The following is a 25,613-nucleotide window of genomic DNA, read 5'->3' on the forward strand; positions in this document are numbered from 1 at the left end:
CAAGCTACACATTGACTAGTCTACATTATATCAAATATTCATTTCTTCAGTATTGATTTCGAATGCTGTGGAAACACGTCTCCAAAACACTTATTCACTTGTTCTATAGATTTATATTTATATTTAATTTTATATGATTACATCTCACTGAATTGCAGAAAGTTTCTGAGATATCTACTGTTGAGTATCATTCATTATATTATTTGATTCCACAGAAAAATTGATAAGGCTGCTCCAGGGACGCGCTGCAATCCTGTTGGCAGGCGCGCGATAGTACTGAAAATGATTTCCATTTCGTTGTTAAAATGCATAAGACAGTGCAAAAAAGTTTGACTACATGCCTCTCGATAGGAATTACAGTATATTGTGGTTTAGATACCTAAGCATTTTTATGGTAATAACGCCAAATGATAGCAAACGTGGATTTTTTTCGGCGCGGCGCGTAGTGGACCAAGTAAGCAAAGAAATGCAATACATAACAACAAACAAACAAATACATTAATAAATACATGCATTTATGCATAAATTAAAATGACCACAGTTTGATCTGATGTATATGCATATATGGTAGATTACTGTTACATTTCTGGACAGAAACTCGTTAAGGCACTGATGCAGAAGCTTCCTGCCCCGTGCGTAAATGACGCGCTGTAGACACGTAACTCTTTCTCGGTTCGGAGACACGTGCACGGGGAAATTCTTGAAATAATCCAAACACTTTTTGCATCATTTACAGTACATACAGTACAGTGCAGTATCGCTCGTTGTCAAGTTATGCTTTGTTTTAGCGCACTACCCTTAGCGCACCTAATGCTCCACGCATGCAGGATTACTCCTGCTGGTTCCGATGGAATGAGGACGTAAAAGTCCAGTCACAACTTCGGATCCGATGTATCCTTAAAATAATTTTGGGTCAAAGGCAACGGTGAATGCCGAGAGTAAGACGTGGTGCTGACGTCAGGAGGCGCGATGCGCTGTTGGGTTCGCGCATTTCTCAGTCCCCGTGTCTCTGTGGCGCACCTGCCGAAATCACCTCCGCGTCCCGGCGCCTTCACGCACAGGCGCGATGAATTTCAGCAGGTCTCGCTCTTTGGTAGGATCTCCCCGGAACAGCAATTCGGGCTCCACCGATGAGCTGGTAATCACCTCCACTTTTGGCACGCTGCTCTCGCTGGTGTACGTGGTCGGCGTTTCGGGAAACGTGTACACTCTGGTCGTGATGTGCCACTCGATTCGTTTCGCGACCTCCATGTACATCTCGATCATCAACTTGGCGCTCGCGGACTTGCTGTACCTCTCCACGATCCCGTTCGTAGTGTGCACGTACTTCCTCAAGGACTGGTACTTCGGGGACGTGGGCTGTCGCATCCTGCTTAGCCTGGATCTCCTCACCATGCACGCAAGCATCTTCACCTTAACCGTGATGTGCATGGAGCGCTACCTGGCCGTGACGAAGCCTCTGGACAACGTGAAGCGCTCCAAAAGCTACCGAAAAGCCATGGCATGGGGGGTGTGGATACTGTCTTTGCTCCTAACCATGCCAATGATCATCATGGTGAACCAGACGAGCAGAAAGGCCCCGGACGGAAGCGTGAAACGCATGTGCGCTCCTACATGGGCACCCCAGGCGTATAAGATTTACTTGACTGTTCTGTTTTGCACCAGTATCATGGCGCCTGGTCTCATCATTGGCTACCTGTACACCAGATTAGCCAGGACATACCTTGAATCACAGAAAAGCTCGGCTTTAAATAAGGGCAACAAGCGATCTCCTAAACAAAAAGTACTTATAATGATCTTTACCATCGTGCTCGTGTTCTGGGCCTGCTTCTTGCCCTTTTGGATATGGCAGCTTTTACCCCTTTACCACGAACCCCTGGCTTTGGCGCCTCACATACGCACGTGTATTAACTACCTGGTGGCATGTCTGACCTACAGCAACAGCTGCATCAACCCGTTCCTGTACACGCTGCTCACTAAGAACTACAGGGAGTACCTGAAAAACCGCCACAAGAGTTTCTACCGCTACACGTCGTCGTTCAAGAAGCGGCCGCCGAGTTTGTACTCGTGGGGAAAGTCCGCATCGTCGAGCAATCAGTTCGAGTTCAACTCGGAGACGCTGGTTATGGCACAGCTGAAGGTTCAGTGAAGGGGCGAGGAAGAGGAAGATCACAAGGAGACGTGAGACAAATATGGCTGTGACCAGGTAAACATTATAATGTGATCTCCAACAAGTCTGCAACAATTTCTTTTAAAGGTTCCCCTCGTCCAGTAGCATGCAGAAGAATGAGCTGGATCTTCACCCAAGTTCAGTAAAATTACTTGAAAATTATTATTATTATTTATTAGATATGTATATTTAGTGTTCCAGAAGTTTTTATACACAGAGGATAATGCATACCAGCACCAAGTCTGTTGTTAGTCCTTATTAGTGAATGTTCATGGATGTCAGTTGGTCCACAACACTGGAATTTGTCAATAAGTTTGTGCTCGCCTTTTTATTATTATTTTTTTTTAAAGCACATTGAGAGTTTGCGAGAGTCCATCCATGAGAATGTCTTTTGTCAAAAGGAATGAACAATTTGCAAAAGGTGTATATTATTATATTATAATATATATAACTATATATATTATATATATAGTTAATATATAATGTTAATTTCCCCTAGTTATGGACACTTTTGGGTCACAATTAATTGTTACATTTATTATTAAATATGCACAATATATTATTTTTATTTCATACTCCTTAATCATTTACTTATAAATGCATGTAAGAATTTATATGCCGGAGTCCAATGCTTACGAATAGTTAAAAGTTCCTCACCGAGTGCTCACACTTTTGCATACAACAGAGGAGCACTTTTAAACCCCTGGAGTCACTGCATTAGCTTCTTGAAGTGTCTAGTTCATCTATTCAGATCAGCGTTTCCTCAGCATTATGAGAGGTTCTCATTTATGTAGATCGTGCCATCTACATACTACATCTGTGATCAGTAGGTCATTAAAAACATGATTTCACACCCTTTTTTTTTTTTTAATGGAATGAGTAAACCTGGTTTTAACTCCCAGTGTGACAGATGAGATCTCATTAGTAGAACCACAAAGTGACACAAATGTCACCCATTTCCCAGAACTGCTGGAAATTGTGAATGTGGAATAATTAAGGTTTCAAGGTCTATACCAATTTGATCATTCTAGGCTACCTGATCTAATTAGCTACAAGGCAAACTTGCCATACCTAAGCAAAGTATTATTTACCATGTGGATTGTTAGTCTTTTGTAACATCTGTAACTGCCACATTTACAACAGAGTTCCCCAAACCCCTACCCCCAAGATTTACCTTAATCATGGCATTAAAGCATTCCTATACTTTCATTTGTGTATTCAGTGCAACTTAGGCATGAATTAATCAACATCTGCTGATCTCAAATCTCTATTTTACATGCAAACATCAGAAAACCAGTACATTTAACCAGGTGCTTCAGTTTCAGGGGGAAAAACTACTTGAAGTTTGTGTAAATGAGGACACATGTTACTGAATACCAACATGTTTTAATCAATTCAAAACACATACTATAAATCATTATACTATAAATTTGATCGAAATAGTATCAAACAAAACCTTTTGAGAGCTCAATTAAAATGATCAAAATAACACCAATAAAACTCTGAACCACGTTAATAGCTTTTAAGCACTTTAGTCTCTCAGCACTATGTATAAATCTGCACTTCATTCTTCTGTGTGCTCTTCTCTCTGGCGATAACAAGAAAAGGGAAAAAAATACTGCAGTCTCTGAGTCTCTTGACGTGGCAAAAGAACAAAAGCTCACAGCTAAAACCTGACGTTTTCATGCAGCCATCAAATTTAAAACAGGCTGAAACTCAGTCCAGGGTCAAAGCAGTGCGTTGGATTTAAAGCAGTCCTTGGTGCTTGGCTCATCACTAACAGACAGTTTAAGCATCATTTATTAATGTGGGGTCAGACAGAAAGTGGAACATTTTAGTCAGATGTGCATGCTGCAAGTCTCATTTCATCTAATAGTTGTGTTGGGAAAACACTTATTACCACCTAAAGTTGTGTTGAATAATTATAATACCCAAACTGTAAAGAAAAGGGGGAACATATTCATTTGCTTCTTAAATTTATTTAACCTTTACAGTAACTGCTTTTGAATTATTCCTAGAAGGATGTTGTGGAGTTTATAATTACATTTAACAGAGGACACCTTTATGGAAAAAAGGAAAAAAATAAAAAATAGCACCTCTGTGAAGCTTGGGTTACTAACTACTTCAGTGCAGATATACAACTGCGGGACAGTCATTAAGTCTGATTACTGTGCAACAATACTGACTTTGCTTCCAATATAATATTACATGCAGTTCCCAAAAAAAACATTCAGAGCTAGAAAAATGACGTAAATGCCTGAGTTCTTACATTACACATACTATTCTTTGATTCTCCACTGAGCTATTTGTAAGGGGGAAAAAAAGAACCACACCTTGACAGATCCAAGTATTTACACTTAAACCCAGACCTCATTGGCCAAAGTACCAGTAAGCCGAGGCAGGAGACCCTACTGATGTTAATCATGTATTACACGGGGGATGTGTTGAGATTAACACAGATCTGGAAAAGAGCTTGAAACATTTACTCCTCAAAGAAGAGAAGAGAAGAGGAGAGGAGAGGAGAGAGAAGAGAAGAGAAGAGAAGAGAAGAGAAGAGAAGAGAAGAGAGAGAGGAGAGGAGAGGAGAGGAGAGGAGAGGAGAGGAGAGAAGAGGAGAGGGAGACAGACAACACCCTGTGGTGTGGAAATGCTTGATCATCCAACACATCTAAAAAAAAAAATTCTCACATATAATTCATCTCTAACATCAGCAGTATGCCTTCTTTCACATGCTGCACCCTGCGCACACGGTGTATGAAACGTATATCCATCAGCTCTCCTCTTTTCCTCAGTTTTTAGAGCATTCTTTTGTCTTTCATTGTGTAGGGTTTTGTGTCAGTATTTCACTTTAATCACATTCACTTGAAGAATAATTGTATCCACAATCAAGCATAACATGAAGGCAAGAGCTAAACCTTACCCACTTTAAAGATGAATGGCATCCAGTTACAAACTCCCCACACCATGGCATCTTTTTCTTTAACAAGAATGTCTAGACAATATTCAAGCAGCGCTGTTGCAAATCTTTCCCTCATTATCAACTTAAACGACAATGACATACACATTAATTCCAGACTGTGTATTAAATTAATGCATAGTTCATATATTCAATAGCAATATTCAAGCTCAATATTCAACATTTTTAACTTGCTGCTGAAATAATTCTACTAAAACAGAGCCCCCTAAAGCTCAGTCCATATTCACTTTGTGAATCCATCGAATAAAAATATTTAAAGCCACAAAAATGACCCGCTTGCTACATCCGAAAGGGAATAGTGCATTTGTGGTTTTGTGATTCTGAGGTTTCGATTCGTAGTGAATAATAAAGTAGAACCAGAACCACAAATGACATCTTGGGGAAAAACAATATAACACAAAAGCAAATTGCAGAACGGGATATAAGACAAACCTGCATAGTCAATAGCCTCACTCATTCCATAATAACTTTATGACAGTGCCAGACTGCACTTCCATTTTCAAATTTTTGTTTAAAATGATATTGAACAGATGTTGGATACTAATTATCACTTTGCTGTCCAAGTTAGTGAGGAACTGATTACTTCATAGCATGCCAGACACTATAATATAATGCTAAAAAAATGGAACAACATAACATGTTGGTTTAAAAGTCTAGCTCAAATCCTGTCCTGACACACTGCCCCCAGCACCATGTAAACATAATTAAACATGAAATAATCATTCAATATTATACAAGTAGACCATCAGAAGACAGTGCTGATTGATGAGATCAATGTGAATAAATGTTACACACTCCATACAATAGGTTATTCTTGAACGCTAATAATTTTAACAATTTTGTGGCCTTTCTTTACTTTTGTTGCGCAGGTATTAGTGAAGAACACTGTGGGAGGTCTTGTTTTTATGTGAAGCAACGGAAGAAATGGCTTTTGGGGAACAAATCTGGTTGAGGACTCAAAACCACTGTTTAATATTCTAAACCAATGACAGCAATAAAACAGCATATTAAGCATAACGATGCTTAATTAAATCTGAAGCGCTGAGATCAATAAATGACATTTATTGCAAAGATCATTGAGTCGTGATTTGAATTGGCAGAATTAATTCAAGATCAAGATGTACTTTCCAGGGAACGGGCAAATTGGTGCATTTCTGTGCGTGTCATGACAGTAAAAGGTCTGGTCGGAATATTTTGCATTAATAAACTATTCCGTTACAGTAGCTTGTTTAGACCTTATGCTGCCTCTCTGACAGGGAATATGATTGACAGAGAAATGGTGTTATTGAAATACACTTGTTTAGAAGACAATTTTTCTCAGCATTTAAGGTAAAAAAAAAACACATTGTTGCTCATTGACATTTTCACTCTTACAGACACCATGCAGTTTAGAAAAGGTATTGAAAGCTAAACCCCCTGCAAAACATTTCTAAAAGCTCCCTCAGTAGGCCATGGGTGATTTTTCATCAATTTCTTTATGAGCAATTTCATTCATACCCACTGTGGAGAATTTCCACTTGTGCTGTTTGTCCAATCTGTGATAACTGATCCAACTGTGATAAAAAAAAGGGATAGAGCCAGGAAGACACCACTTACAAGGAAAAGGCAAGCGGAGATATTGAAAAGGAGAAACGCAGGAGTTGAATGACAGTCTACGGGAAATAAGAATTTAAAAGTGTGAAATGTTCTTTTTACGATACAATAACCAGCAATTATAACTCACGCAGTTATTGTCGTTCAAGTCAACAAAGTCCTTGATATCTGTTTACTTATTGCCAAACAAAACAAAAATTAGGAATGTGAAACCTCTTCTTCAATTTTAAGTTGAATGCTGAAATAACATCGTATTGTGTGTTCATCCCAGGGCTCCAGCCATTATCGCAGAAGGACCCTATGGAAAGCTGGGATCAGCGATAGCATAATCAGGATCACACGTGAAGGACACAGTGATGGCATAACGTGTGCCCCAAGCCACCTTCTCTACGCGGTGAAGATTCTCTGAGCCTGAGGAAAAGAAAGACACTCGGCCTGCGAAGAAAGAAAAAAAAAAAGAATGCGATAATCACAGATAGGAGAGTTTTAGATAATGCCATCTTTCAACTTAGAGCACTGAATCATAGCTTGTTTTTAGTTTATAATTAAATGTATATGATTTTTTTTTTTGCTATAAATAGTAAGCAACACAGAGAACCTATGCTTGTAATGCCCCTGGTCAGAAAGGTCTTCACACATTTAGAATGCAGCTCACTGGCCACACTTAAGCATCATCGACACCAATTAGACAAGCGTGCGGCTGTTCAGGGAGAGCTGTACTGTGCAAATAGACACCTACATAACGGTCTGTGGCACCAAAAGCAGACAGTTACAGAAGTAAGAAGATATTTATGTAAATTACCTCTTCTATGTTCTGCACAGCTTTGACCTTTGTAGTCTACTATTTAGCATAAAAAAGATTTGGACTTTCTCTTTTTTTTTAATTTAATAAAAAAAAAAACCTTTGGCAAAGTGGTCATGCATTTACTTTATTGATTTATTGAGTTAAAGATGTTACTATTTAACACTTCACAAATCCAAAGCCGTTTTGAAATATAAAATATCTATTTATGAACCTGGCTTGGAGTTTGATTGAATGGCACCAATAAGCCTCACCAAATGCCCATTTAAGTACAGAGAGCTATTTGTGTCTGAGAGGTTCTGATGATTTCAAAAATTATTGTTGCACAGAACTAATTACACGGTGTATAAAGAAGGGTGTGTAATGGCAGGATTCGCATTTACAGTGTTCTGTGCTGTGTGCAGTGCATTACTGATGCAAATCTTCAATGCAGTGGTTTATGAAGACTAGCCAGGGGGTTAGTGTGTTTGAGAAACTAAAATCACAATCATATTATTAAAGCTGTTATACTTATTATTGAGTCCATACAGTTATTAGTCTTTGATTGACATGTTCAATTGTGTTTCAATTAGGTTTTTTATTAAGACCTAACTGGAAAGTCAGTAGAAAAATAATATAAATTTTAAATGACTGTGTTTTATAACTTTGCTACAGAAAAGAACATTTATGCCCACTTTAAATACACCTTGCATGATTTTACTTTTTACAATTGGACCATGTTTGACGGCATAATTAGCCTAGTGACAAGCTTAATTGCTTTACAAGACAAGCTTTTTAAAGCCAGCAGCTTATACATGTTGATCATGACATCTTGTCGAGAATATTGCATAACAATTTAACACTTAATAAAGACAAGTAAGCCATTTTATTAACAGCCAGTGAGACAGATGAGATGATGTAAATGATAGGCCGCTTTAGTTCTTCTCTATTCTGTGACCGCATGACTTGTGTAGTAGGCTATTCACAGCATTTATGCCAAGAATAGCAGGACACTATACTGTATATAGGTTGTGATTCTTCTACTTTGCAATCCAAATGCAAAGGAAATTGCCATTCTGCTGACACTTTAACTTCACCAGGATAAAACAATAACACCTGGCAACAACTGATAGAATAATATCCTCAGTGTGAACTGAACACAATAAATGGGGGGGGAAAAAAGCACACTATATACTCATGCATTGATAATATACATATCATCGAATCCAGAAAAAGGACACAATGTTTCTCAACCCTCCTCTGTCTGTTTCTATGCTATCCATCCATTTAGAAAAGCAATGAGCCAAAGGCGTACCCTCACAGTGCAATTCACTGCCACATTTGATTTGAGAAGTAACAGCCAGGAACGTACTTTTCACTTCCAATAAACACAGTGAGCGCTGAAAAAGAGAAGCTCTCCATAAGCATGAGGCCAGGGTTGTCCTCTGTGGCTGATGGCTGTGATTCACCAATCTGTGAAAGCAGCTGTTCTCCCCTTCCAATGCCACAACTCCACCGCCTATAGCCCCATAGCTCCTGTGAGGCCTTTTAGTTCTTTTCACAGCCCTTATATCCATTTCACATGACTTCGATCCATTTCATTCATTGACCTCTGAACCATATACCTGTGCTATCCGTAACCGCCCTCCACCCACCACCCCCTGGGTCCCATTTTCCACTCAGTTTCTCTACTGGCTAATGCCTGTCATTGTACCCCACCTCTCCCTCTGAGGGAGGCTGATTATCAGTCACACCATTGCAGAGCTTACTGCCAGGGTAGTAATTACCTTAGTGAAGTTCATAGGTTCATTATCTGCCCATGATTGCTAATCAACATAAAATGACTCTCGGAACAGCCGTGCAGAAAACAGCAGCTCTTTCAGACCAAACCCTGAATAATGGGCGGATGAAAAGAACATGTCCAAAGTTCTCTCAAAACTGCAACGTTGTAAAATATTACAGTGTATCTGTTTGTTGATTTTCATCTGTGTTTTTGTGCCTGGAAATTACAGTTTCCAGATACTAGCCACTTGCAAGATCAACAGAAAGGTTTAGGCAAAAACATAGCAACTAATCGGTATTCCTCCATCCATGCAATTTTCCATGCGCTCAGAGAACACTGAGTGACACAACACCTCTCTTTATCTGGCTACGTGCAGAGCGAGATGTAGATCGTCTGCAAAAAGACAGCTTAGTCTCTACATGCAGTTTCCATAATTAGAGCTGCTCTAGCACTCTAGCAGGTGAGAGGCAGCCATTATCCCATCAGATTATATAGATTATAATTATAAGAGAGGAAAAAAAGCTTTTCATAGAATACATCAGGTTATAAGGCAGAAGCGTGCCTTTTTGCACTGGTCTACCTAATCAGCTGGCTATTTGTGGTTCATGTCAACATGCGAGTTTATTGAAAGGTTGCATAAAAAAAAAAAAAACAACAGATGAGTCAGTAACAGGTTTGTTTCTACAACATTCAGTGCTCTACTGATTGATAAATGGAACAGCGTAAACTCATGAGAAAACAGATTAACTGGTAAGCATGACTAATACTTTGTGTTTTAATGTGTGTATATACACGTGTGTATATATATGTGTGTAATGTAAAAGTACAAAAGCATTATGAGGATTGTGTTTGTTGTCCTTCCCCATATGTTATTTTAATCCACAAATATTTCCATCGTCAGTCACCAACAATGGTTCATTTATTACTAGTAAATACAGTATGTTCAGCAATATACCATACACACATTTCTAAATTAATGTATACAAAAAAAGCGTATTCTCAATGAGAGCCAGGTAGCTGTAAATAGTGTTTACTTTCTGAATACCACCACATTCATTTGCTAGCAAGAACAAGCGACAGATAGGCAACTGTTATGGAAAAAGGATGCAGTTAATGCAGTTCTCAAAGGACAGGAAGCTATTACTATTACCAAACTGAGGGCAAAATGCAGAGGCAGGAACATTTAGTTTGATAACTCCATTATTAATAAATCCATTAAAATTGACTTTCAGCATGACACCTGGCATAAAAGTTTAAAAACTTGTTTTAATACGATGTTTAGCTGTAATGCAAACCCTTAAATCTACTGTTTCAAAAAGGGCCATGCAAAGAAAAATGTAAATAAGCCATAAGAAACCTTCTCATAGTCAACCCAGTGTCAGTGGTAAACACTTAAATTACATGTTTCTTGGAAACAGGTCCACTATCCTGCATTACTGTAAGAATGCTAAGTACGTATTCAAACAGTACAATATACTACATTTGCTGTCATAATTAATTTTATTTTCAACAGGATTTTACACAGACACGTACATGATTTCTGAAATGAATTCAACAACTTGTACCTGTGCGGGGCTCCACCGTTCGGTTGCTGTTTGGGTCCATAAAGATGAATCGTCCACCTCCAAAATCCACATCGTAATCTGTCAGGTAGAGTAATGAGGTGTAGTCAAAGGACCCATATGTCACCTGTAGAAATTACAAATTTACCAATTCAGTTTATTGTCCAGACACATTCTAAGACAAGTTTTTTTTCTTACATATATATATATATATATATATATATATATATATATATATATATATATATATATATATATATATATATATACACAGTACAGACCAAAAGTTTGGACACACCTTCTCATTCAAAGAGTTTTCTTTATTTTCATGACTATGAAAATTGTAGATTCACACTGAAGGCAGCAAAATTATGAATTAACACATGTGGAATTATATATGGAATTATATACATAACAAAAAGTGTGAAACAACTGAAAATGTCATTTTCTAGGTTCTTCAAAGTAGCCACCTTTGCTTTGATTACTGCTTTGCACACTCTTGGCATTCTCTTGATGAGCTTCAAGAGGTAGTCACCTGAAATGGTCTTCCAACAGTCTTGAAGGAGTTCCCCGAGAGATGCTTGGCACTTGTTGGCCCTTTGCCTTCACTCTGCGGTCCAGCTCACCCCTAAACCATCTCGATTGGGTTCAGGTCCGGTGACTGTGGAGGCCAGGTCATCTGGCAGCACCCCATCACTCTCCTTCTTGGTCAAATAGCCCTTGATGCCTTCAGTGTGACTCTACAATTTTCATAGTCATGCAACTAAAAAAAACTCTTTGAATGAGAAGGTGTGTCCAAACTTTTGGTCTGTACTGTATATATATATATATATATATATATATATATATATATATATATATATATATATATATATATATATATATATATTCCCTGAAAATATTTCCCAGCTTCATTTAGTAATTACACAGGATAATTTGCACCATAAAACATTTTCTCCTTAATCTAATTAAAAAAATTAAAGTTCAAATTTTCCTTATCACACACTGACAGCCTCCTGCTCATCTGTGTCCTTGAGATTCCATAGGACGAGTACATCCACCGTATCCAAACCCAAATACCTTCAGCTTTAACTTCACTGGGAACTTTGTAAGTTCAGTTCTGCTTTGGCCATTTTCCAGGACATATTCAAGAAAACAGCAATAGTGGAAATATAAAATCATACTTCAGAGTTAAAAAGGTCTTCTCTAACCTTAAAGAAGCAAATGGTGGCAGTATAAAAAATTGTGTTATACGCTGGGACCATTTCATAATGTGAATATCAGAGTGATTTGATAATTTCTATGTAAATGGAGGTGGTCTGGGGGCAATTATAAATTGTGTGGCAGGGAATGATAGATGGTGGGAGCATAAACTGAATATAGTTTATGCAGCATAACTACACAGTGGCTTTAAATAATGAAGAGACAAAAAGGATTAAAAAAATAAATAAAAAGTGGGCTCCATGTCACCTGCCTTAGTACATTGCAGTAACACAAGTTCTCAGTTTCTAATCATTCTTAAGTTTAATAAAAAAACATAAATACATAAAAAAAAATGACAAAACATACAAAATATATTATATAAACTCTGTACATGTAGAAACACTGTAAATGTATATTGTAAATGTATAATAATTCATTCATTCAAACACAGAACTCAAAGGTACTTGTAATCACAGCAATTAAATTTTAGTAATCTCAACAAAAGAACAAATAAATACACTGAATGGTTTATAAGCCTATTTATTACTGATTAGATTACGGGTTTGACGAAGGTGAGCTCATCCCTCATCAGCATGCTAGGAAGCATCATTGTTGAAGAACACATCTGCTCACCACATTCATTAGCAAGGGGTTTTTTTGTGTGTGTAAACACTGACTGTGGTGAGCTCTGCCTACAATCATATATCCTGACTGAATATCCAGAAATCATATATTCCTGACTGGAAAATATCAGGAGATTCAATTATGCTGACTATAATAAACAGATGGGATTTATTTTTTCTCCCATGTGGCTCATCAGCTGCTCTGATTATCTCAAGGGAGGATGCTTTTGAAGTCAGGCCAAGAGTCGAGAAATCCCCTCCTCCCTAATTAGAGTGGGAGAGAGCAAATTGGTTCTTCATTGAAAGACACTCTGTCTTCATTCCTAAGCTCCACAAATAAACCGAATATCAGAAGATAATTGAAGGGAATATTAAAATGCATTAAAAGCAGTATGTTGCCACTCTGAGGGAAGATCACAAGAAAGCAGATGCTAGAAAATGAGCACTTTCACCAAAACACTGCACAGCAATATTTCATCAAATAACATGCACCAAAACACAGCTTAATATAATGTTTCTTTGATAAATAAACATTGTAGGTGTTTTACTAAAGTGGTAGCTCAATGATTAATGCTCTGGGTTACTGATCAGAAGCTAATCACCACTGTTGGGCCCTGGAGCAAGACTCTTAACCCCTTTCTGCTCCAAAAGGGGTACAATGACCGATCCTGCGCTCTGAGGACTTCCTGGGATAGACAGTGCATTCAGAAAGTATTTAGACCTCCTTTACTAATTTTTTTATTTTGTAATATTGCAGCCTGATACAATAATCATTCAAATTATTTTTTTTCATTAATCTACACTCCTTACACCATAATGACAAAATTCTAGAACTGTTCGTAAATGCATGAAAAGAGAAAATCTAAAATATCACATGTACTTAAATATTCAGACCTCAACACTTAAAAATTAGCCTCCCAATTCTCTTGATTGCTGCTGAGATGTTTCTATACCTTGACTGAAGTCTAACTGTGGAAAATGATTGGACATGATTTGGAATGGCACACACTTCTCTATAGCTCACAGCTGACAATGCATTATCAGAGCAAAAAAACGAGGCATGAGGTTAAAGGAACTGTGTGCAAAGCTCAGAGACGGGACTGTTGCAAGGCACAGATCTTGGGAAGGCTACGAAAAAAATGTACTCCTGTACTGAAGATTCCCAAGAGCACAGTGCCCTCCATAATTCGCAAAAGAAAAAAGGGTGAAACAACTAGGACTTTTTGATGGGATGGTCGCCTGGCGATCTGAGCAATCCGAGAGAAGGGCCTTAGTCAGAGATGTGACTAAAAACCTGATAGTCACTCTGACTGAGCTCCAGAGGTCTTATGTGGAGATAAGACAAAGTTCCAGACAACCATTACTGAACACCTTCACTGATCTGGGGTTGATGGCAGAGTTGCTACACGGCTGCCTCTGCTCAGTGCAAAACCCGTGGAAGCCCCCGCTTGGAGTTTGCAAAAAGCACCTGGAGGACTCTCAGACAGTGAGGAACAAGATTCTCTGATCTGATGAAATCAAGATTGAACTGTTTGGCCTTCATTCTAAACTTTATGTTTGGGAGAAACCAGGCACCATCCCAACAGTGACGCATGGTGGTGGCATCATCATGCTGCCAGGGTGTTTTCAGCAGCAGAGACTGGGAGACTGGTCAGGGTTGAGAAAAAGCTAATAAAAACCTGTTTCACAACACTCAGGACCTCAGACTGGGTCAAAGGTTCACCTTCCAACATGACAATGACCCTAAGCACACAGCCAGAACAACACTGGATTGGCTTAAGGACAACTCTGTGAATGTCCTAGAGTGGCCCAGCCAGAGCCCTAACCTAAAACCCATTAAACATCTCTGGAGAGACCTGAAAGTGGCTGTCCACCAACAGATCCCCATCCAACCTGACCTAGCTTGAGAAGATTTGCCATGAAGAATGGGAGAAAAAAACCCAATCCCGGTCTGCAAAGCATCATAGCTAAAAAGACTCAAGACTGTAATTGCTGCTAAGTAAAAGATCTGAATACTTATATATTTCAGTTTTTTATTTGTATATTTTTTTATTACGAACATTTATAGAATTTGTTTTCATTTTGTCATCATTTAGTACTGAGAGTAGATTAAGGATTGTACATAAAACTGAAGAAAGTGAATGGGGTCGGAATACTTTCTGAACGCACTGCATGACACTGCATGAGCAAGAATTTCACTGCACTGTAATGTATATGTGCCATTTAAAGGCTCCCTCTAATTCTCCTTCCACCTATATTTTATATTTACAGTAAGATATTAAAAAGCAATAGATTTAGTTATAGATTATATCATGAAATTGTTCTCGATTATACCCTGCACATGCTCTAAAACACCCATGCTGACTACAGGACTGTTTTAGTTCACCCATTTAAACCTTTAAGGCCTCAGTGTAGTTGAAAGGACTTTGGATTCTAACCAAGCAGATATTTTGTCCCAAATAAACTGAGTGATTTGGCACCCCTCAGTCAGGTTACCTGTGCTTATATGTTTTGGCACCTGGAATGAGTCACCTATTCTAACAGATCTATCATTTGAGGAAACACTTGGGTCTATAGTAGTTATTGACTGGGTTGCTAACAAAATGATTAACCTTATCTCAGAATAAACAAATAAATGTATACACTTGCCAAAATTTGAACGAATAAGCAACATTTCAAACCTTTGAAAATCACTTATTGAAACATGAGCTGAATAGCAGAAATAGAGCTCAAAAGTGCAACAGAGCTCCAATCCTGAAAATTACTGGAAAGCTCCTTTTAACCATTATAGCGTTGCCTTGGAACATATAATGCGAGTTATTTGTTGCAATCTAGAGCTATCATGCTTCACAGGCACAGATCTAGCACAGGTCAGCTTTCCAAGAAGGAATGCAATAACTTGAGCATTGTGCTCTTTATATATTTAACTCTGTGAAGTGTGCATACTAGGACCTCTGGTGTTTAAACACTGTATCTGCATTACACGCATAATTCTCTTCATTTCCATTGGGTAAATCACACATTTTTGTCAAAATGTATCATGACATTGTGTCACCTTGTCAATATGTGGGTGCCAGTACTCATCATGAGTGGTCTTAGCACTGGTGCTGTTGATGCGGGAGAAGAAGGTGGGCTTGGTGAGGTACAGCTTACTGGGTTCCAGTCCAAATGTTTCGGCAATCGCTTTCTGTATCCTACCACGAACTTCCCTAAAATGGAATATGAGACATTCATGAGGAATGAGTGTGTTTCGTGAAAGTTATGTCATTTAGCAGTGCATGGATTTTGTGTGCTGGTTTTCATAATTACAGGGTAAAAAACAAATACTGAAATGGCATTGCATTTTCCATCCTACAAACCATAAAAGTAAATATTCTATAATTACTTGTATTCGCTTCCCTTCACTGAAGAACTACATCCAACTTTTTTCATATCTTCTCAGAGTCTAGTCCCATAACCCACTCACCCACAGATTCTCCCTGACATTTATTATATGCCAGATTGCTTTGGCAATCTGTACCCATTGCCCTATTGTTTTATGAAGTATTATCTGCCAGATGTTGCTCACTGCCTTCATCAGACTGAGATATACAAGAGTGTAACGTCTCTTCAATATGTTTACCTGCAAATTTTGCCTCATGTTTTGAATCATTGGCATGCTGTTGGAATACTCGGATGCACCATTTCAGCATCTTTTAGCATGGATTCTATAAATGTCAGCACAATACCTCGAAAACACAACCATAAATGACTGACTGAATGAAATATGAAAAAACATGTGTAAGGTTATACCTGTAGAGTTCAAAATCCTCTTCAGTGAAGATGTGTCTTATTTGATTACTAAAATACCTGGAGAAAAGAAATAAAAAATTAAATGCACTGATCCTGAACAATCCTGGTATTGAATTACTGACACATTTAACATTAAGACTCGGTACACACACACTGTAGCATCATGGACTCAACACAACATGACACATGGTAAAGTGAACAGTGTGTAACTCTTTTTTTTTTTTTTTTAAAAACAGAAGACTTTCCAGGGGGAAAATCCAGGTGATAAGAATAAAGGCAAACAGTTTGAAAAATAAAAGTCTTGCTCAATTTTCCAATAAAAAGGTAGTTATTATACAGACTTTGATGTGCAGATGAAAGGCACAGTCAGACACGCTGTGTTAGCTTTGAGATGTTATAAACCAGCTGAACAGAGGTGAGTCATGTGCACAATTTTATGTTTCTGTCTTGTGGTGTTTGCCCAAGCTATTTAATCACCTGTAGATATTGACAAACTTTTTCCCCATTGACAAAGCCCCAGAGTGCAGATCCAGAATGGATGCCTATACAGAGAGAGAGAGAGAGAGAGAGAGAGAGAGAGAGAGAGAGAGAGAGAATCAAATAATTGAAATCAGGTTATATATATATATATATATATATATATATATATATATATATATATATATATATATATATATAAAACCATTGCCTGTGTTGGAAAACACAGAAGAGCAAAAGCCTCCCCACAGAGTTAATGAATTCTCCAAGTGAGATAAAAAGGCAAGCTATTTGCTACAGGTGCTTCCAGTGTTTACATTCTCTCTGCACTTTAGTATGATTAAATCTGCTGCAACGACTCAGGCAGATGTATGGCAGCTCAGCACAACACATTTATAGCTCCCTATGAGTCTGGCTTGATCCCAAACGCACAACGCTGCTCCACCCTCAGCTCCACACAGTCACACTTCATTAAAAGATGCCTTGCATGAACAGGCAGTGAGGCTGGCGTAGTGTCTTGAACTGTAAGCCTCCTGGAAAGCTGACAGGATTTTGTGCAGCCTGAAAAGCGTTCCAAACACAGTAAAAGTAATATATCTGAAAGGTGCCCTGAAAGAAATAAAATTTCATTGAACTGCGGAATTATTATTCCTCTACTGCCCTCTCTTTTTTGTACAGCACTAATCTCAGAGGCAGGATAAATAGATCAGTGGATTTAATAGCGTTGCTTTAGCAGCCAGAAAGATCAGTGCTTGAGGCATTTATTATTGTGATTTAAAATGAGGAACCCCAAAAATCTTGGTGTGTTGAATCTTGAAGTGAGATTCCCATGCTGCACAAATAAACATATCGCAACATTTTTCAATTCGATGTGTTTCTTTTATTGTTCGTTCAATTATTTAATTTATTCACTTTCACCTTACAGTCAGTAATAAAACTGCAGTGTCCCAAAAGTCTTTATTTACAAAACAAGAGGAACTGGAATATACAGTACCAGTCAAAATGGGCACATCATCTCCTTCAGTGTTTTTTTCTTTATTTGTATTATTTCCAACATTATTTATTAATACTGAAGACATCTAGCCTATGTAAGAATATGTATGGAGTTAAGTAAAAAAAAAAAAAAAAAGTGTTAACCCAGAGTATGTTTTATATTTCCGACTGTCCAAAGTATCTTCATTTAGCTTTAATGCCAACATGGCATTCTTTCATCAGATTCACGAGGTAGTCACCTGTTTTTAATTCACATATGTGCCTTATCAAGACTTTATTTGTGACATTTCTTGCTTTCTTAATGTGCTTTAGACCATCAGTTGTTTGGCTAAAGAAAAGGGTAAGTAAAGCATCACAATAGCCCTATTAGTGCTACTATAACTCTGTACAAATGTATATTATGACAAGAAATTAAAGTCAATCAATCTGAAAAATCTCAAGAAATTTTTGTTTTCCCCATGTGCAGTCTTCAAAATCATCAAATGCTGATAAAACAGGCTCTCATGAGGACTGTTCCAGGAAAGGAAGACCAAGAGCTACATCTGCTGCAGAGGATTAGCTTATTAGAATTACCAGCCTCAAAAAACCCTCAATTTATATAAATGCTTCTCAGTGTGCAAATGGCAGACATATTTCAACATCCACTGTTCAGAGGTGCCACGAACAAACCATTAGTTTGGGAAAAATAACAAACAGAGGAGACTTGCTTTGGCAAAAAAACATGAGGAATGGACATTAGATATGTGGAAAACTGCCCTTTGGTCTGATGAGTCCAGATTTGAGATTTTTGGTTGACTGCCGTGTCTCTTACCAGACGTACAGAGAGTGAACAAATGGTTCCTAAATGTGTGGTTCCCACTGTGAAGCATGGAGGAGGAGGTATAACGATGTGAGGCTGTTTTGCTGGTGGCACTTTGGTGATTGAGTCAAAATTGAAGGCAAACTTAAACAGCATGGCTACCGCAGCATTTTGCAGCGACTTGCAATCCCATCTGGTTTGCACTAAGTGAATTCACAATTTGTTTTTACAACAGGACATTGACCACAAACACACCTCTAGGTTATGTAAGAGCTATTTGTCAAAGAAAGAGAGTGATGGAGTGCTGCATCAGATGACCTGACCTCCACAATCCCCTGATCTAGATCCAGTTGAGATGGTTTGGGATGAATTGTACTGGAGAGAGAAGGAAAAGCAGCCAACAAGCACTCAACACCTCTGAAAACTCCGCAAGATTGTTGAAAAACCCTTCCAGGTGACTACCTCATGAGGCTCACTGAGAAAATACCAAAAGTGCTCAAAGCAAAATGTGTCTAGTTTGGAGAAAGAATAATAGAAAGCATGTTCTGGGTTATTTAGCACATTTTAGTTACTGCATAATTCCATACAGGGTCTTTCCTAGTTTGAATGTCTTTAGTATTAATACAAAAATTAACAAGAAATGAGAAGGTGTGTCAAAACATTTGACTGGTACAGTATAACTAAATATGAAAATTCTGAAAGACATTTAGGTAAAAAGTGATCATTTTCCCTGTGCATGGAGACTTTAAGGACACTGTGTACACCAGCATGGGGATGAACACAAACTCTGTTAATTACTAAGCAGTGAAGCTGAACATCACTGTATTTCTGAGTGAGAAAAAAGAAATGTTTTGCAAGGCTGCATGTCAAACATTTGAATATACAGCAACAGACTGAGCATTAGATATATAAAATATATATTAAGCATAAATATGGAAAAGATTTAAGTTGGTTCTAACTTATTTGTCTGACAGTAACAGGGTCACCCCAACAGGTGTTATACAATGAGGCTACAGGACACTCTGGCACATCACAAAAGGTGTTTTGGCCAAACAAATACCCTATTTGGTTGAAACTGGCATTTCACTGGCACCTAAACCTGCATCAGGGCTTGGGGTGATGGGTTGGGGGTGTCAGATAAAGGGCTCAACTTGATACTGGTGATTCACCTAAATCATTTAATAAAACACTTCACATATAATGTCTAAAAATTTCAATAACATTATATTTAAAACATAGTAGTTTTTTCAAAAGCATTTTTTTTACATATTTGAGATATTTAAAAAAAACACTTAAAATATAGCAAAATAACTAGATTTAATTGTAATTTCAAATTTATGATTCACTGAATCACTTCCTAAAATATCTAAGGTTAGAAAGGTTTGTGGACACCTGAATATAAGTTCGGTTTGTGGCTCATTTCACATTTAATTCCTATTTACTGCTATAATAATCTCTAATCTTCTAGAAAGATTTTCCACTAAAGTTCGGAGTGTGCTTTTGGAGATTTGTGCTCATTCATCTTCGTGCATTAGTAAAGTCAGGTACTGATGTGGGGTAAGGAGACCTGGGGTGCAGAAGGTGTTTCAATTCATTTCAAAGGTGTTCAATAAGCAGGAAACTCAAAATCTTCCACTCCATGTAAACCATATTTTCATGAAGCTCACTTTGTACACAGGGACATTGTCATTGCTGGAACAGGTTGGGTCTACTAGTTCATGTGAAGGGAAAACTTTATGTTACTACATCCTAAGACATTCTAAACAATTGTGTACCTCTAAATTTATGGTAACGGTTTGGTTATGAATCGCATATGGCTGGAAAATTCAGGTGTCCCAATACTTGTCCATATAGTGTATTTTTGTCCTCATGACACAAAACGTATTAAAGTGTTTTTTCATTGTTCTTTACAAAAACAGGGCAATTTACCAGTATCTATTTAGGATGTTACTAACAAGCCTAACATCAGATAAAAAACATGTTAAAATGAATGGTCTAGTAGTATACTGCCCCCTTGTGTAATTTACAGGGAAGTGCACAGATGAGCAATTTGCCCCCTGTTCCAGTCCTTATACTTGGCTAATTTTCATCACATGTTTAAGAAACTTGTCAGAGAAACGTTTACTCACACCTCCATCTGAGCCACCGAGCTCCAAGGCCCTTTCTGCTATCCTGTGGAATCCGAGAGTGCATTTTATTACAAATGTCTGTGCAGGTCACTTGGATGTGTTTCAGAGTGAGTGCGTGTTTCACCTCTTCAGTATCTGTGCTTCGGCTGTGGTTACAACACTGTCTGTAACCGCTCGGCCACATTTCGTAGGGGTGCAGCCTGAGGAAAAAACATCTTCCGCACATTAACAGATACAGATTGTGTCATTAACAAAATCTTAAACGTCAAATTATCATCCCTAACATATTCCATGTGTTTCCTTAATACAGGTTCTGGCCTGCAAGGCTGTTTGCTCCTTCCAGCTCATATGCACATGCTGATTTACAGCTTGTGAAAGATGCAGAGGGCTGAACTGGGCCGGGAAACACTTACTGCCGGCTCTTCCTTTGTTCGGGGTGCGAGAAGCTTTTTGATGCCTGTGTGAGAGAGTCTGGAATGACTTCCATATGGAGCATTCAAAACTCAGTGCAGGCTGTCATTTATAACTAAAATGGCTCACCTCATATCTATAAACCATGATCATATACATGCAAAACATTTGGCTTTTTTTGGGGCAGAAGAAAGCTTTTTAAGATTTATTTATATTCAGAACCAGGTAAAAGGAGTTCTACAACCCGGATTCCAGAAAAGTTGGGACGTTTTTAAATTTAAATACAATGAAAACTAAAAGACTTCCAAATCACATGAGCCGATATTTTATTCACAATAGAACATAGAGAACATTATAAATGTTTGAACTAAGAAATTTCATTTTATTCAAATTTAAAAAACATCTCAACATTTCCGGAATTCGGTCTGTAATATTAACCTGCTCACAGTGAAGCTAATAGAGTTTTGCAAACCTCGTATTTAAATAGTGCAAAGCTTCACAGACGTATCTCTTAAATCTTTTGTCTTTAGGAGCCACATCAGACGTAGAATTTTTTTTTTTATGCGTAGAGTGGTTATGATCTTGACATTTTTTTAATTGTTAAATCCATGTTACACTACATTCATCTGTACATTAACTGATATTATACAATAATACAATAATAAGTACAATAATATGACTAGTAGTTTTAAACACACACACACACAGCAGCTTATATGGAACACACAGAATATGCCTGAATATGTTCTGTTTTGCATGTTTGTGAATGTAAATAGCACTTTATGTAATTCTGTAAATTCTTATTTCAAATTCTTCAATGTAATTGTAGTTTTATAACTGATATTGTAAATCGTGTTCTTTTTATTATATCTTTTTTATTGAAATTTAAATTATTTTTAATCTATTTACATCATATTATTCTATATATTTCCCTTCTATTTTTATGTCATAGACCACTCAATAAAGGTACTTTAGAAAACGCTGTACAGTTTATAGTTGTGTGTGCAACAAATCTGAATTACACATACTATACTGCTGACCTTTCTGTTGTTGCTTGTATGGACATCATGCGCACTCCTATTCACACGCATTCAAATTCACCGCTTTTGGAACATGTGAAGCAATACACACACACACACACACACACACACACACACACACACACACACACACACAGAGTAATCCAAACTCAAGACCCTGGAGCTGTGAGACTGCAACACTACACCCTGTACGGGCAAAAGCTCTCATACTGTGCTCTCGACATGGGCAAAAATGCCTCTGTGCAACAGAACATGAATTTGAAAAAGAACCAAAGGTAAAAGTACAAGCACTCAAGAAATGTAATCCATTTATTAAAGAAGAACTGAATGTATAGTATGAGAAATCCTGGACAATCCCTACTGCAAAAAAATTTCTGAGCAACTACACAGACGATGTTACAATATCATTATGTGACCATTTTTTCCCCAAATACAACTTCGCCTATATAAATGCATATGATTTCACCCCTTACTGTGTTATTTTCCTCCCTTGTTTCATTGCATGCCTGCAAACCTGAAATGTTTCAGCTGAATTTAATTGATGGCCACTTTAATTACTCCTGAATTTATAATGAAATGCTGCCTAAGTATCCTTGAGTCGATCCTTTTGGAGCGATGATGAGAAAAAATGGACATTGCAAAATCACCTGACCTTTGAAATAATCCAAAAAAAAAAATTAAATTAAAAAAAAAAATTAAATCTGCTTTCTTATAGTCGCTCTTGTCCTTCCAGTGAACTCAAATCAGCTCCTTCTCTCTCCACTCCTGCACTCTAGTTGCTGATCATGATTAGGTGTCTGAATATCTGCCCTTCCTCATCAACAGAGGAGCACTCAATTACCTCAGAATACACAATCCGGCTATTCTAATCAAATTTCCATGCGCCAAATGAACCGAATGAATCTGTACAATGATTAGTATGACCAGATCTGGGTCGAGATGTACAATCCATTCAGAGGACTGTTTCTAATCTTAAACGCCAATTAATGAATCTAAATTAAAAAATTGACTTCTGTGATTAAATTACATTAGTAAAGGTACTTCAGGATTAAGAATATTCATAAACGGGCAGAAGTTTAGCGTTCTCTTGTGTCACACTGTAAATAACAGTGTAAAACTGCAGCACTCCTCAGAATAATCAGATTTTTACTCAGAGTTTAATCAGTAACCAAAGCAAAACTATTGGCTCTTCTCCTTCCGGACTTGCCATACTGGATGTATGTAATGTAACGTTTTATATTAACGCTGGTAAACACATTCCCATATGATATTAAACACCATTGTGAACATTGTGTAAATGTCTGTATGAGCTCGTCTTCAAACCCTTGATGAGCTGCATGAGGTGCGTCTTATAAACAAATAATGATTTCTATCAAAAAAAATTCATTTCAATTCAGAAAAGGGATAGATTTATGGATACCTGGGAAGTGCTTGTATTTTTGATAATCTTCTGAGCAGTGGACTGTGAACACTCTGGGCTGTGTGAGTATTTCCCCTTTGGAGACCAGAGCGTCTGTGTTGTCATTAGACCACTTTGTATAGAGCCAGACCAGTATGCCAATAAATGTGCCAATAAGCACCAGCAGGAGAGGAACGGAGTATCGTCTGTGTGGTGCTGACTGCCTTTGTACGATCCCCCTGTCCCAAAAAAATTAAATAGATAGATGCATTTATTTGTCACATATACATTACAGCACAGTGAGATTCTTTTGAGATTCTTCGTATATCGCAGCACATTAGGAAGCCGGGGACAGAGCACAGGGTCAGACATGATATAACCCCTATAGCAGCGAGGGTTAAGGGCCTTCCTTAAGGGCCCAACAGTGTCAGCTTGGTAGTGCTGGGGCTTCAACCCTTTGATCAGTAACCCGGAACCTTTCTGTTTCTCTCACTCACTCACTCACTCACTCACTCACTCACTCACACACACACACACACACACACACACACACACACACACACACACACACACACACACCTGCCTCTTTTAGAGATGGAGAGCATGCAAACCCTTTGAAGTTTGTTTAAAATAAACAGTGCATTATAGTCTGCACTACACGGAGGCTGCAGTGTGCATGGATCCCATATGGGATTCAACCAAAACTACACCCGGGAGCTGCTGAGCTGCATGACGGGAAAGAAATGTGTTACCTTTTAATTTTTTTCTCAATGCTACTTGTGTCTGCGGTTTTAACGTGTCCTCGGCGCTGAACCGCCATTTTATATTTCTACTGCTAAACTTCAGGACAGGAGACAGAAGGGAACAACACTTCTCCGCGCACAGGTTGAACGCAGAGCAGCAAGGGAAAGCTGGTGACCCTCAGCCCATTTCCGGAGCTGTAACATTTCAAAAATAAAAGTCTCAGGAAGCACGCAGTCTGTTCATCAGGTATCAGTATATAGAATAAAAAATTACAATTGCGTAGCCTTTATATTACTAATCTCAGGTGATTATTAATTATTAATTATCTACAGTAAAATTAAAGTGAACGCTCAAGGATTAAGGCTCTGGGTTACTGATTGGAAGGTTGAGGGTTCACAATTGGGCCCTTTAGTGAGGCCCTTAACCTTCCCTGCTCTAGGGGCCCTGTTTCATGTCTGACCCTGCTTCCTAATGTGCTATCTATCTTCCACCTTCAAAAAAATGTCAACAGTGTCTTTGAAGCAGTGAGATTTTTTTATCTTCCTCCCCTGTTGGACTATGACACACACTACCAATATCCAATCTGTGATCAAACATCACATCCATCTATAAATCTATCTGTCCCTCTGTCTATATCTATCTGTCCATCTATCGCCAGATTTAATGTTTAAGGGAAATGGGCATGGTGAAGCTTTCTGTATGAAAAGGCTTTCAGGTTCAACAATAAACTTTTTTAACACACTTTGTATTTTTCTATTTTATTATATTGCCTTCAAGAGACAGAAAAACAAGAACATGACTGTATACAGATGCTTTTACATCTGACAACTGGAACTGATATGTTTCAGGAATATAAATTTATATTAAATTAAATATATTGTATTCACTGACAAATTGCCGGTGTAGTATAGGAGGAATAAAAGATTTCAGGACACGTGGTCAATGAAAATGAATCGATTTCAGGACACAATATACCCACTTCGATTATCAGACTATAAAACAAGGACTTAGTTTGTTTTCTTCCTTATTCATCAGTTTTGACCAAAAAATAATAATAATAATAAAATAAAATAAAAAAACAATAAAACAGGACAGTAATACAATTTTGAACTAAATATGTTTCATTACTTCTTTTAT

The 25,613-nt window shown here is 37.9% G+C and overlaps 2 protein-coding genes across 3 annotated transcripts; one reads left to right on the forward strand and one right to left on the reverse strand.

Moving 5' to 3' along the window:
* Window positions 1-7,146, forward strand: LOC124388774 (urotensin-2 receptor). The gene is made up of 2 exons (XM_046853793.1): window positions 1-2,206; window positions 7,012-7,146. Exon 1 carries the CDS (start codon window positions 1,067-1,069, stop codon window positions 2,147-2,149), a length of 1,083 nt encoding a protein of 360 aa, XP_046709749.1. The 5' UTR covers window positions 1-1,066; the 3' UTR covers window positions 2,150-2,206; window positions 7,012-7,146.
* Window positions 6,190-24,659, reverse strand: uts2r2 (urotensin-2 receptor 2). Of its 2 annotated transcripts, none has more exons than XM_046853795.1 (9): window positions 24,485-24,659; window positions 23,754-23,971; window positions 21,007-21,082; window positions 20,883-20,925; window positions 16,962-17,026; window positions 16,485-16,541; window positions 15,748-15,901; window positions 10,870-10,993; window positions 6,190-7,175 (listed from the first exon to the last, which is right to left on the reverse strand). In XM_046853795.1, the coding sequence occupies exons 1-9, from the start codon at window positions 24,550-24,552 to the stop codon at window positions 7,039-7,041; spliced, it is 942 nt and encodes a 313-aa protein (XP_046709751.1). In that variant the 5' UTR covers window positions 24,553-24,659; the 3' UTR covers window positions 6,190-7,038. The 2 variants fall into 2 exon arrangements, with proteins under 2 accessions (XP_046709751.1, XP_046709750.1); XM_046853794.1 differs by having other exon boundaries at window positions 21,007-21,097.
* Between the last annotated feature and the right edge of the window lie 954 nt (window positions 24,660-25,613).

Source organism: Silurus meridionalis, chromosome 7 (assembly GCF_014805685.1).
Source record: "Silurus meridionalis isolate SWU-2019-XX chromosome 7, ASM1480568v1, whole genome shotgun sequence".
Classification (NCBI taxonomy): domain Eukaryota; kingdom Metazoa; phylum Chordata; class Actinopteri; order Siluriformes; family Siluridae; genus Silurus; species Silurus meridionalis.